The sequence below is a fragment of the Calidris pugnax genome, unplaced genomic scaffold (genome assembly GCF_001431845.1).
Source record: "Calidris pugnax isolate Ruff unplaced genomic scaffold, ASM143184v1 scaffold772, whole genome shotgun sequence".
Taxonomy (NCBI): domain Eukaryota; kingdom Metazoa; phylum Chordata; class Aves; order Charadriiformes; family Scolopacidae; genus Calidris; species Calidris pugnax.
In genome coordinates, this window is record NW_015091662.1 from 98,876 (window position 1) to 110,801 (window position 11,926).

General features: G+C 52.4%; 1 protein-coding gene across 1 annotated transcript in view; it reads left to right on the plus strand.

Annotated features, from left to right (window-relative positions):
* Positions 1–11,920, plus strand: part of ETV3 (ets variant 3) — a gene marked incomplete at its 3' end in the record, with an annotated part of 21,038 nt that extends 9,118 nt beyond the window's left edge. The window contains exons 3-4 of the mRNA XM_014961939.1: positions 5,825–6,029; positions 10,786–11,920. Coding sequence (XP_014817425.1) covers positions 5,825–6,029; positions 10,786–11,920 — 1,340 coding nt within the window. The remainder of the gene's footprint in view (positions 1–5,824; positions 6,030–10,785) is intronic.
* Between the last annotated feature and the right edge of the window lie 6 nt (positions 11,921–11,926).

Consider the following 11,926-nt stretch of genomic DNA (forward strand, 5'->3'; position numbering starts at 1 on the left):
GAGGTGCTGGAGCGAGTGCAGAGGAGGGCAACGGAGCTGGTGAGGGGGCTGGAAAACAAATCGTATGAGGAGCGGCTGAGGGAGTTGGGACTGTTTAGTGTGAGGAAGAGGAGGCTGAGGGGAGACCTCATCACTCTCTACAACTTCGTGAAAGGACACTGTAGAGAGGTTGGGGCTGGTCTCTTCTCACAGGTAATTAGTGACAGAACGAGAGGGAACGGCTTCAAGCTCCACCAGGGGAGGTTTAGATTGAACATTAGGAAGGAATTTTTCACCCAAAGAGTGGTCGGGCGTTGGAACAGGCTGCCCAGGGAGGGGGTGGAGTCCCCATCCCTGGCTGTGTTGAAGGGCCGTTTAGATGCAGTGCTGAGGGACATGGTGTAGGGGAGGACTTTGTAGAGTAGGGGAGATGGTTGGACTCGATGATCCCAAGGGTCTCTTCCAACCTCAATGATTCTATGAATTGTCAATATTCACTCCCTGCCTGGGTGAAACTCGAGGTTTATAGCGAATTTGAGATGAGTGGGTCGGGCTGGACTCGGGTTTGATTGGAGAGAGAGAGGGTTGGGCTCCCCGTGATGGTGTCACCTCTGGCTCAGGTTGTCATTATCAGGAAAAACTTCCTTCCGGGGGAGCTTTTTCTCTCTCTTTTCTTCTCGCCTCCCATCGCCGCTACCGGTTTGAGCAACGAAGGTGTGGGAGGAAACCAGAGGTGTTACTCTTTGTTATCGCACCATCGAACCCTTTCGGAGAAAGCAACTCCCCTTTCTAACATCATTTCTACTTTTTACTGCTCTGTGGCGAGGCAAGAGATTTGGTGCCAGCCCCGTGGCGAGAGCCCGGATTTGGGGGTTTCCTGAGCCCTGATGACACAAATTTGGGTGTCCTTCAGGACCACCAGTGTCCCCTTGTGCGAGACAGGGGCCGACAACTCCAAATCCTTCAGTCCAACTTCACCCTCTTTTATTTAGCCCCTTCTGGATGGTGGTTTTTTCCAATTATCACTGTTTATTTTTACTGCGAGGCAAGAGATTTGGTGCCAGCCCCGTGGCGAGAGCCCGCATTTGGGGGTTTCCTGAGCCCTGATGACACAAATTTGGGTGTCCTTCAGGACCACCAGTGTCCCCTTGTGCGAGACAGGGGCCGACAACTCCAAATCCTTCAGTCCAACTTCACCCTCTTTTATTTAGCCCCTTCTGGATGGTGGTTTTTTCCAATTATCACTGTTTATTTTTACTGCGAGGCAAGAGATTTGGTGCCAGCCCCGCGGCGAGAGCCCAGATTTGGGGGTTCCCTGAACCCTGATGACACGAATTTGGGTGTCCTTGAGGACCACCAGTGTCCCCTTGTCGGCCCCTGTCTCGCACAACTCCAAATCCCTCAGTCCAACTTCACCCTCTTTTATTTAGACCCTTCTGGAGGGTGTTTTTTTCCAATTATCACTGTTTATTTTTACTGTGAGGCAAGAGATTTGGTGCCAGCCCCGCGGCGAGAGCCCAGATTTGGGGGTTCCCTGAACCCTGATGACACGAATTTGGGTGTCCTTGAGGACCACCAGTGTCCCCTTGTCGGCCCCTGTCTCGCACAACTCCAAATCCCTCAGTCCAACTTCACCCTCTTTTATTTAGACCCTTCTGGAGGGTGTTTTTTTCCAATTATCACTGTTTATTTTTACTGTGAGGCAAGAGATTTGGTGCCAGCCCCGCGGCGAGAGCCTGGATTTGGGGGTTTCCTGAGCCCTGATGACACGAATTTGGGTGTCTTTGAGGACCACCAGTGTCCCCTTGTGTGAGACAGGGGCCGAGCCTTCCTCACAGCTCCAAATCCTTCAGTCCAACTTTGCCCTCTTTTATTTAGACCCTTCTGGAGGGTGTTTTTTCCCAGTTTTCACTGTTTATTTTGAAGTAAGAGAGGGGAAAAGTGAAGTATTGCAGCATTTCGAGCCCGTCACCTGCAGGAGTGGCCAAATTCCTGACAGGTCTCGGGGCATTATCAGCCTCTAAACGTGGACTTCGCTGCCTCAACGCCCTCTGATACCTCCTGGGTGGAGCTGAAGGTAAACAAGGCAGCAAACACGCAACTCTCCTCCTGGAACAGGAAGGAAACAATAAATTCAGTGGCAGAAAAGCTGTAATTTGGGAGATGGGAGTGGAAAATCACCTCCACCTGAGGGTGTCCTGGTGTCTCCGTGCCCCGTGTGACGAGTGACCGCGTCGTTTGGGGACCTGGTGGCTCCTTTTTCCTGTCCCTCTCCGAGGTGGCCCCACTTTGGGGTTAATCTCACCTCCTAAAACGACGACGAGGTGCCCGTAACACCTTTGTTTGGACACGGGGCTGGGGCCAAACTGCGGGGGTGTGAGGGGGGAGGAGGCCATGGTGAGGATTAGATTCACCATCCCCACCACTGACTGCTCCTGCTCTCCATTGGTGCCGTGAGGATGAGGAGGAAAGGCTGGGGGTGATGAAGGTTCCCCTCCCCAGCGCTCGCCTGCGAAGGTGAGGGGGTGTTTTTCATCCCCCGAGGGGCAAAGGGGGTGAAAAGAAGGGAAACGACTTGCTCCTGGGGTGTGAGAGTGGTAGAAACAATACCCTGGGCCATGAAAATTGCAGAAATTAAAAAAAAAAAACACCCAAAATATGAGATTTTTGAGTAATTTGGTCCCTTTCGCTCGGCTCCATCGCTGTGCTGAGTTTTGTTTGGCCCCAGCCTGGGTAGACCTTCCCTAACAATACCCTGGGCCACGAAAATTGCAGAAATTATAAAAAAAACCACCCAAAATATGAGGGTTTTGAGTAATTTGGTCCTTTTTGCTCGGCTCCATCGCTGCGCTGAGTTTTGTTCAGCCCCAGCCTGGGTAGACCTTCCCTTTCCCTTTTTTCTCCTGGGGCTTGAGAGTGGCAAAAATAATACCCTAAGCCAAGAAAATTGCAGAAATTAAAAAAAAAAACCACCCAAAATATAAGGTTTTTGAGTAATTTGGTCCCTTTCACTCGGCTCCATCGCTGCGCTGAGTTTTGTTCGGCCCCAACCAGTCCGTGGCACTGGTCCCAGTTTGGCCAGGGGTGAAACCAGCAGGTACAGGCTTGGCTTGTTGATCAGCTTTCTCTTCCCTCCAGGATCTCACTTTTTTTTTCCCCCCCCCAGCCCCCAAAAAATGCTCGAAGGAACAAAATGACCTGGAAAAGGCTCGGAAAGCGATCCAACTTCACCCTCTTTTATTTAGCCCCTTCTGGATGGTGGTTTTTTCCAATTATCACTGTTTATTTTTACTGTGAGGCAAGAGATTTGGTGCCAGCCCCATGGCAAGAGCCTGGATTTGGGGGTTCCTTGAGCCCTGGTGACACGAATTTGGGTGTCTTTGAGGACCACCAGTGTCCCCTTGTGTGAGACAGCTCCAAAGCCTTCAGTCCAACTTCACCCTCTTTTATTTAGACCCTTCTGGAGGGTGTTTTTTTCCAATTATCTGTTTATTGTTACCGCTCTGTCCGTGCGAGGCAAGAGATTTGGTGCCAGCCCCGCGGCGAGAGCCCGGATTTGGGGGTTTCCTGAGCCCTGATGACACAAATTTGGGTGTCCTTCAGGACCACCAGTGTCCCCTTGTGCGAGACAGGGGCCGACAACTCCAAATCCTTCAGTCCAACTTCACCCTTTTTTATTTAGACCCTTCTGGAGGGTGTTTTTTTCCAATTATCACTGTTTATTTTTACTGTGAGGCAAGAGATTTGGTGCCAGCCCCGCGGCGAGAGCCTGGATTTGGGGGTTTCCTGAGCCCTGATGACACGAATTTGGGTGTCTTTGAGGACCACCAGTGTCCCCTTGTGTGAGACAGGGGCCGAGCCTTCCTCACAGCTCCAAATCCTTCAGTCCAACTTTGCCCTCTTTTATTTAGACCCTTCTGGAGGGTGTTTTTTCCCAGTTTTCACTGTTTATTTTGAAGTAAGAGAGGGGAAAAGTGAAGTATTGCAGCATTTCGAGCCCGTCACCTGCAGGAGTGGCCAAATTCCTGACAGGTCTCGGGGCATTATCAGCCTCTAAACGTGGACTTCGCTGCCTCAACGCCCTCTGATACCTCCTGGGTGGAGCTGAAGGTAAACAAGGCAGCAAACACGCAACTCTCCTCCTGGAACAGGAAGGAAACAATAAATTCAGTGGCAGAAAAGCTGTAATTTGGGAGATGGGAGTGGAAAATCACCTCCACCTGAGGGTGTCCTGGTGTCTCCGTGCCCCGTGTGACGAGTGACCGCGTCGTTTGGGGACCTGGTGGCTCCTTTTTCCTGTCCCTCTCCGAGGTGGCCCCACTTTGGGGTTAATCTCACCTCCTAAAACGACGACGAGGTGCCCGTAACACCTTTGTTTGGACACGGGGCTGGGGCCAAACTGCGGGGGTGTGAGGGGGGAGGAGGCCATGGTGAGGATTAGATTCACCATCCCCACCACTGACTGCTCCTGCTCTCCATTGGTGCCGTGAGGATGAGGAGGAAAGGCTGGGGGTGATGAAGGTTCCCCTCCCCAGCGCTCGCCTGCGAAGGTGAGGGGGTGTTTTTCATCCCCCGAGGGGCAAAGGGGGTGAAAAGAAGGGAAACGACTTGCTCCTGGGGTGTGAGAGTGGTAGAAACAATACCCTGGGCCACGAAAATTGCAGAAATTATAAAAAAAACCCACCCAAAACATGAGGCTTTTTGAGCAATTTGGTCCCTTTCGCTCGGCTCCATCGCTGCGCTGAGTTTTGTTTGGCCCCAGCCTGGGTAGACCTTTCCCTTTTTTCTCCCGGGGTGTGAGAGTGGCAGAAACAATACCCTGAGCCATGAAAATTGCACAAATTAAAAAAAAAACCACCCAAAATATGAGGGTTTTGAGTAATTTGGTCCCTTTTGCTCGCCTCCATCGCTGCGCTGAGTTTTGTTCAGCCCCAGCCTGGGTAGACCTTCCCTTTCCCTTGTTTCTGCCACTCTCACACCCCGGGAGAAAAAATACCGTGAGCCACGAAAATTGCAGAAATTAAAAAAAAAACCCACCCTAAATGTGAGGCTTTTGAGTAATTTGGTCCCTTTCGCTCGGCTCCATCGCTGCGCTGAGTTTTGTTCAGCCCCAGCCTGGGTAGACCTTCCCTTTCCCTTTTTTCTCCTGGGGTGTGAGAGTGGCAGAAACAATCCCCTGAGCCACGAAAATTGCAGAAATTAAAGAAAAAAGCACCCGAAATATGAGGTTTTTGAGTAATTTGGTCCCTTTCGCTCAGCTCCATCGCTGCGCTGAGTTTTGTTCAGCCCCAGCCTGGGTAGACCTTCCCTAACAATACCCTGGGCCACGAAAATTGCAGAAATTATAAAAAAAACCACCCAAAATATGAGGGTTTTGAGTAATTTGGTCCTTTTTGCTCGGCTCCATCGCTGCGCTGAGTTTTGTTCAGCCCCAGCCTGGGTAGACCTTCCCTAACAATACCCTGGGCCACGAAAATTGCAGAAATTATAAAAAAAACCACCCAAAATATGAGGGTTTTGAGTAATTTGGTCCTTTTTGCTCGGCTCCATCGCTGCGCTGAGTTTTGTTCGGCCCCAACCAGTCCGTGGCACTGGTCCCAGTTTGGCCAGGGGTGAAACCAGCAGGTACAGGCTTGGCTTGTTGATCAGCTTTCTCTTCCCTCCAGGATCTCACTTTTTTTTTCCCCCCCCCAGCCCCCAAAAAATGCTCGAAGGAACAAAATGACCTGGAAAAGGCTCGGAAAGCGACTCCGAAAAGTGTTGTAAAAGGAGTGGGTGCCCTTGGGAAACACAGGGGTTTTTCTTGCAAATAATGCCACAAAATCCACATTTTTGGGGACGTCAGGGTGGGATGTTGATGGTGATAAAAGAAAATAAGCATTTTAAAGAGGTATTTTTGGGCTGGGGTTTGATCTCTCTCGCTCTCCTCGGCAGATATTATTACAACAAGAGGATCCTCCACAAGACGAAAGGCAAAAGGTTCACCTACAAGTTCAACTTCAACAAGTTGGTGATGCCCAACTACCCCTTCATCAACATTCGGCCTAACGGTGAGTTTTGGGGGGGTGGGGGATTTTATTTTTTGGGGGGGGAACGACTGCTTTTAACCCTTTTTTATGCTGGGGATGGACCCACAGATCCCTATCGCTGCCCCCCCAGCGCTTCAAAAGCCGATGGGACAATCAGAGGGAACGTCTGATAAAACCTTATCTGGTTTTTTTTTTCCCCCTCCCTGTCTCCTCTCGGGGCTGGGGGGGGGAGAAACTGGGGGGATTTGGGTTTCCTATTTGAACTGGTTTGTTGGCTCAGCTTTGCTCAGCCCCCGGGGGGGTGGGGGTGTCCTTGGGATAAGCGGATTTTTAGGTCTCTTGCCTCACTCCCAAGCTCGTAACGTCGCTTTATGGGGCCATAGAAATGTGACCCTTTGGTGACAAGGAGCTCTGGGAGGGGGGGGGACACTATACGTGGCCAGGCCCTTGGAAAATTCATAGTTTAAGAGCAATTTTCTCTCCTCCTCCCCCCAAAAAAGCCCCCGGTTTGCTCCTTTTCTCCCAAAAAGGGGGAATCTAATAACAAGCGCGGAGAAGGAGTGATTTCTCCGAGTTTGACCAAAATTGTTAGATATTTCTCGATTCTCCCCTGCATCAGAACAACAAAAAAGAGTGGGAATGGAGCAGAATCGTTCCATTCTCCTCCTAAAAACCCTCCCAGTCTCTTGCTGGGAGCAGGAGTTGGGTCTGGGTTCATCCCAGACTCCCGAAAATGCTGCTGGTTTCTTTGGAAAAAGATCTTTTATTTGCGAGATCCTGGGTTTTTTTGGTGGAGTTTTGGATCCCTCTTATTTTTTTGGAAGTCTGGATTTCTAATGGAGCAGAATCATTCCCTTTTCCTCTAAAAAGCCTCCCAGTCCTTTGTTGGGAGCAGGAGTTGGGTCTGGGTTCATCCCAGACTCCCAGAACCGCTGCCGGTTTCTTTGGAAAAGGATCTTTTATTTGCGAGATCTTATTTTTTTTTGGTTTTTTTTGGTGGAGTTTTGGACACCTATTATTTTTTTGGAAGTCTGGATTTCTAATGGAGCAGAATCATTCCCTTCTTTTCCTAAACACCCTCCCAGTCTCTTGCTGGGAGCAGGAGTTGGGTCTGGGTTCATCCCAAACTCCCAAAACCGCTGCTGGTTTCTTTGGAAAAGGATCTTTTATTTGCGAGATCCTCTTTTTTTGGTTTTTTTTTTTGGTGGAGTTTTGGATCCCTCTTATTTTTTTGGAAGTCTGGATTTCTAATGGAGCAGAATCATTCCCTTCTCCTCCTAAAAACCCTGCCAGTCTCTTGCTGGGAGCAGGAGTTGGGGCTGGGTTCATCCCAGACTCCCAAAACTGCTGCTGGTTTCTATGGAAAAGGATCTTTTATTTGCAAGATCCTGGGGGGGGTTTTTTGTGGTGTTTCCCCAAAGCACGAGCGTTTCTCATCTCGTGTCGCCTCTGCCCACGGCTGGCGGCGGCTGCTCCTCCGTTTTATTTTTTGCTGCTTTGAAGCCACCTTCATCCCTCCTCCCCATCCTCGGGGGGGGGGAAAAATAGTCCCAGGCGGGCGCCAGGGCGAGTAATACCTCAAGGGATTGTCTTCTGAGCAGAAAAAAAACCCCAAAAGGAGGGTGGGGGGAGAAGAGAATTTGTCCTAAAGGTGGTTTTTCTTCACGGGGTGGGGGGAAACGCCGCCTTAAAGGCTGCGGGGAGAGGGAAATCTATTCTCCTGGGATCTATTCTCCTGGAATCCATTTTTTGGGAATCTATTCTCCAGGAATCTGTTCTTTGGGAATCTCTTCTCCGGGAGGCCTTTTAGCCGGAGCGCGGGGGTGGAAGATGTAGACGGGAGCCGCGCGGTAAATCTATAATTACTTGCAGCGACGAGTCCGGGCAGTTCCAGCTCGATATTGCTCCGTGCTGGGTTCTCTTTTTTTTTTCCTCCCCCCTCCTCCTCGGTTGCAGCCACTCCCTCCTATCTCTGGGGCATTTAAAAAAAAAAAAAAAAAGAAAGAAAAATAGAAAGAAGTTTGGAGAACTGGAATGCGCCGGGCTAATTACAACCTGTTTTCTTCCCTTCTGGCTCAGCATTGGGGGTTGGGAGAGCCCCAACCTGTTTGGGGCGCTGGAATTTGGGTTTTTTGAGGGTTTTTTTTTATGGGGGAAAGTGGGGCGCCCGGTGGAAGGTGAGAAAAGCTGGTGGAGGAATTGGCCTCTCGTTACGGCACGAGCTGAGCCGGAGCCAGGCGGCTCCGTGGGCACGGCGCTGGAAGAGCTGGCAGGAAAAACCTTCCAGAAAAGACACGTCTTCCCAGAAAAAAAAAAAGAAAAGCCCAAATCAGTGATTTATATTTATTTTTTTAGTCAGCCTCGAGAGCTGGAGGTGGCGTTGGAGCTTGATGGCTTCACCGCGCCCTCCCCAAACCTTTTGGTGGGTAAAGCAGAGCGGGGAAGGTCAGGGGAGGGCAGGAGAAAGTGGAGGTTCTTCTGGTGGTGCTGGAGGTTGAGGGAACCTCAGTTGGGGTGGAGAGAGGAGAAGCTTCAGCCCCAGCAATGGAGAGGATTTGAGGTGGGAAGAGGAGAAGTTTCAGCCCCGTCAGTTGGGGAGGTTTTGGGGTGGAGAGAGGAGAAGACAGAGGCTCCAACCCCATAAGCCAGGGAGGATTTGAGGTGGGAAGAGGAGAAGTTTCAGCCCCGTCAGTTGGGGAGGTTTTGGGGTGGAGAGAGGAGAAGACAGAGGCTCCAACCCCATAAGTTGGGGAGGATTTGAGGTGGGAAGAGGAGGGAGGAGAAGCTTCAGCCCCATCAGCTGGGAGATTTGAGGGGGACAGAGGAGAAGTTTCATCCGCATCAGTTGGGGAGGGTTTTGAGGTGGGAAGAGGAGAAGCTTCATCCCCAGCAATGGTGAGGTTTTGAGGTAGACAGAGAAGAGGAGGAGAAGCTTCATCCCCATCAGTTGAGGAAGGTTTTGAGGTGGGATGAGGAGAAGCTTCATCCCCAGCAACAGTGAGATTTTGAGGTGGGCAGAGGAGAAGAGGAGAAGCTTCATCCCCATCAGTTGGGGAGGATTTGGGATGAAGAGAGGAAGGAAGAGAATCTCCAGCCCCAGCAATGGGGAGGATTTGAGGTGGACAGAGGAGAAAAGGAGAAGCTTCAACCTCATCAGTTGAGGAGGTTTTGAGGCAAGAAGAGGTGAAGCTTTGGCCCCATCAGTTGGGGAGTTTTTGAGGTGGAGAGAGGAGGGAAGAGAAGCTTCATCCCCATCAGTGGGGAAATTTGAGGTGGGAAGAGGAGAAAGGAGAAGCTTCATCCCCAGCAACAGGGAGGTTTTGAGGTGGAGAGAGGAGAGAAAGGCTGTAACCCCAGCAGGGTTAGATTTGAGGTGGGAAGAGGAGAAGCTTCATCCCCGACAGTGGGAAGGATTTGAAGTGAAGAGAGGAGGGAAGAGAAGCTCCAGACACAGAAGCGAGAGGATTTGAGGTGGGAAGAGGAGAAGCTTCATCCCCGACAGTGGGAAGGATTTGAAGTGAAGAGAGGAGGGAAGAGAAGCTCCAGACACAGAAGCGAGAGGATTTGAGGTGGGAAGAGAAGAGAGGAGAAACTCCAGGAGCAGGAGGATTTGAGGTGGGAAGAGCAGAAGAAGAGAAGCTCCGGTCGTAGGAGCAGGAGGATTTGAGGTGGGAAGAGGTGAGAGGAGAAGCTCCAGGAGCAGGAGGATTGAGGTGGGAAGAGCAGAAGAAGAGAAGCTCCAGTTGTAGGAGCAGGAGGATTGAGGTGGGAAGAGGAGAAGCTCCAGGAGCAGGAGGATTGAGGTGGGAAGAGGAGAAGCTCCAGTTGTAGGAGCAGGAGGATTTGAGGTGGGAAGAGGTGAGAGGAGAACCTCCAGGAGCAGGAGGATTGAGGTGGGAAGATAAGAGAAGCTCCAGTTGTAGAAGCAGGAGGATTGAGGTGGAAAGAGGAGAGAGAAGAAGCTCCAGGAGCAGGAGGATTTGAGGTGGGAAGAGGAGAGCAGAAGCTCCAGGAGCAGGAGGATTGAGGTGGGAAGAGCAGAAGCTCCAGGAGCAGGAGGATTGAGGTGGGAAGAGCAGAAGCTCCAGGAGCAGGAGGATTGAGGTGGGAAGAGAAGAAGCTCCAGAAGCAGGTTTTGAGGTAGCAAGAGGAGAGAGGAGAAGCTCCAGTTGTAGGAGCAGGAGGATTGAGATGGGAAGAGGAGAAGCTCCGGGAGCAGGAGGATTTGAGGTGGAAAGAGGAGAGAGAAGCAGCTCCAGGAGCAGGATTGAGGTGGGAAGAGGAGAGAGGAGAAGCTCCAGACGCAGGAGCAGGAGGATTTGAGGTGGAAAGAGGAGAGAGAAGCTCCAGAAGCAGGAAGATTTGAGGAGGGCAGAGCAGAAGAAGAGAAGCTCCAGCTGTAGGAGCAGGATTTGAGGTGGAAAGAGCAGAAGAGAAGCTCCAGTTGTAGGAGCAGGAGAATTGAGGTGGGAAGAGGAGAGAGGAGAAGCTCCAGGAGCAGGAGGATTTGAGGTGGGAAGAGGAGAGAGGAGAAGCTCCAGGAGCAGGATTGAGGTGGGCAGAGCAGCAGAGCAGATGGGGAAGGCCCCTCCCATCTCCCCGTCTGCCGCCTTGTTGATGGTATTTTTCTGTTACTCTTCCAAACGCCTGCGGGTTGGGCCCGAAAAGCAGCTCTACCTGGGATTTAACTCCCTCGGCGACGGCAGTTTTAACTCTCTCCCATCCTTTTTCTCTCTTTTTCTCTCTTTTTTTCCCCTTTTTTTCCTCCCTCTCCCAGGTGTGGTCCCGCAGAGCGCTCCCCCCGTCCCCACCGCCTCGTCCCGTTTCCATTTCCCACCTCTGGACGGCCACTCTCCCACCGAAGATGCCCAACCTTCTCGTTTCTCCGGCGGTTCCTTGATCCCTTCCAACCCGGAGGGACTGGGGGAAGGAGGCGAAAGGAAACCAGAAATTCCAGAGCTGGAGGACGGCACCTCGGATTGGCGCCGGGGGGTGGATCTCATGGCTTCCCGGAACGCCGTGGGGGCCGGCGGTGGAGGTGGAGGTGGTGGTGGTGGTGGTGGCATCAACCATCAGAAACGCAAACCCGAGATCATGCTCCCACTTTTCACCCGCCCCGGGATCTACCCGGATCCTCACAGCCCTTTCGCCGTCTCCCCTCTGCCGGGGCGCGGGGGGGTCCTCAACGTTCCCATCTCGCCGGCTTTATCCTTGACCCCCACCCTTTTCTCCTACAGCCCCTCGCCGGGGCTCAGCCCCTTCACGGGGAGCAGCTGCTTCTCTTTCAACCCCGAGGAGATGAAACACTACCTGCACTCCCAAGCCTGCTCCGTCTTCAACTACCACCTGAGCCCGCGGACTTTCCCCCGCTACCCGCTCATGGTGCCACCACTACAGTGCCAGGTCCCCCCCCTGGAAGAACAACCCCAGTTCCCCATCAAGCTCCAACCACCCCCCGTGGGGCGTAAAAACCGGGAGAGACTGGAAAGCGCCGAAGAAGCGGTCACCACCCCCCATTTGGCTTCTCCTCCTCCTCCTCCTCCTCCTGCTCCTCCGAGGGTCAAGGTGGAACCCGTCGTGGAGAAGGAGGTGGAAGCCCAAGAAGCGAAAGGCAAAGAGAAAAACGAGATGGAGGAAAATGGCGGAGAAGAGGAGAAAGGAGGCATCTTTGCCAGACCCGTGGCACCTTCTTGGTCCACCCACCCGGCGCCGCCGCCGTCGGCCCCCGGTTCCTCGGCCGAGGAACCTCAGGAGCAAGGGGAGAGAGCACCTGGTGGTGGGGAAGCTCAGGAGAAGAGAGAGGACGCCCTGATGCCCCCCAAGCTGCGGCTCAAGCGCCGCTGGAACGGTGACCGCCAGGGAGACCTCCCCCCCGAGGAAAGGCCCAACGGCCGCCTCCACTGGAACGGGGGGCTGGC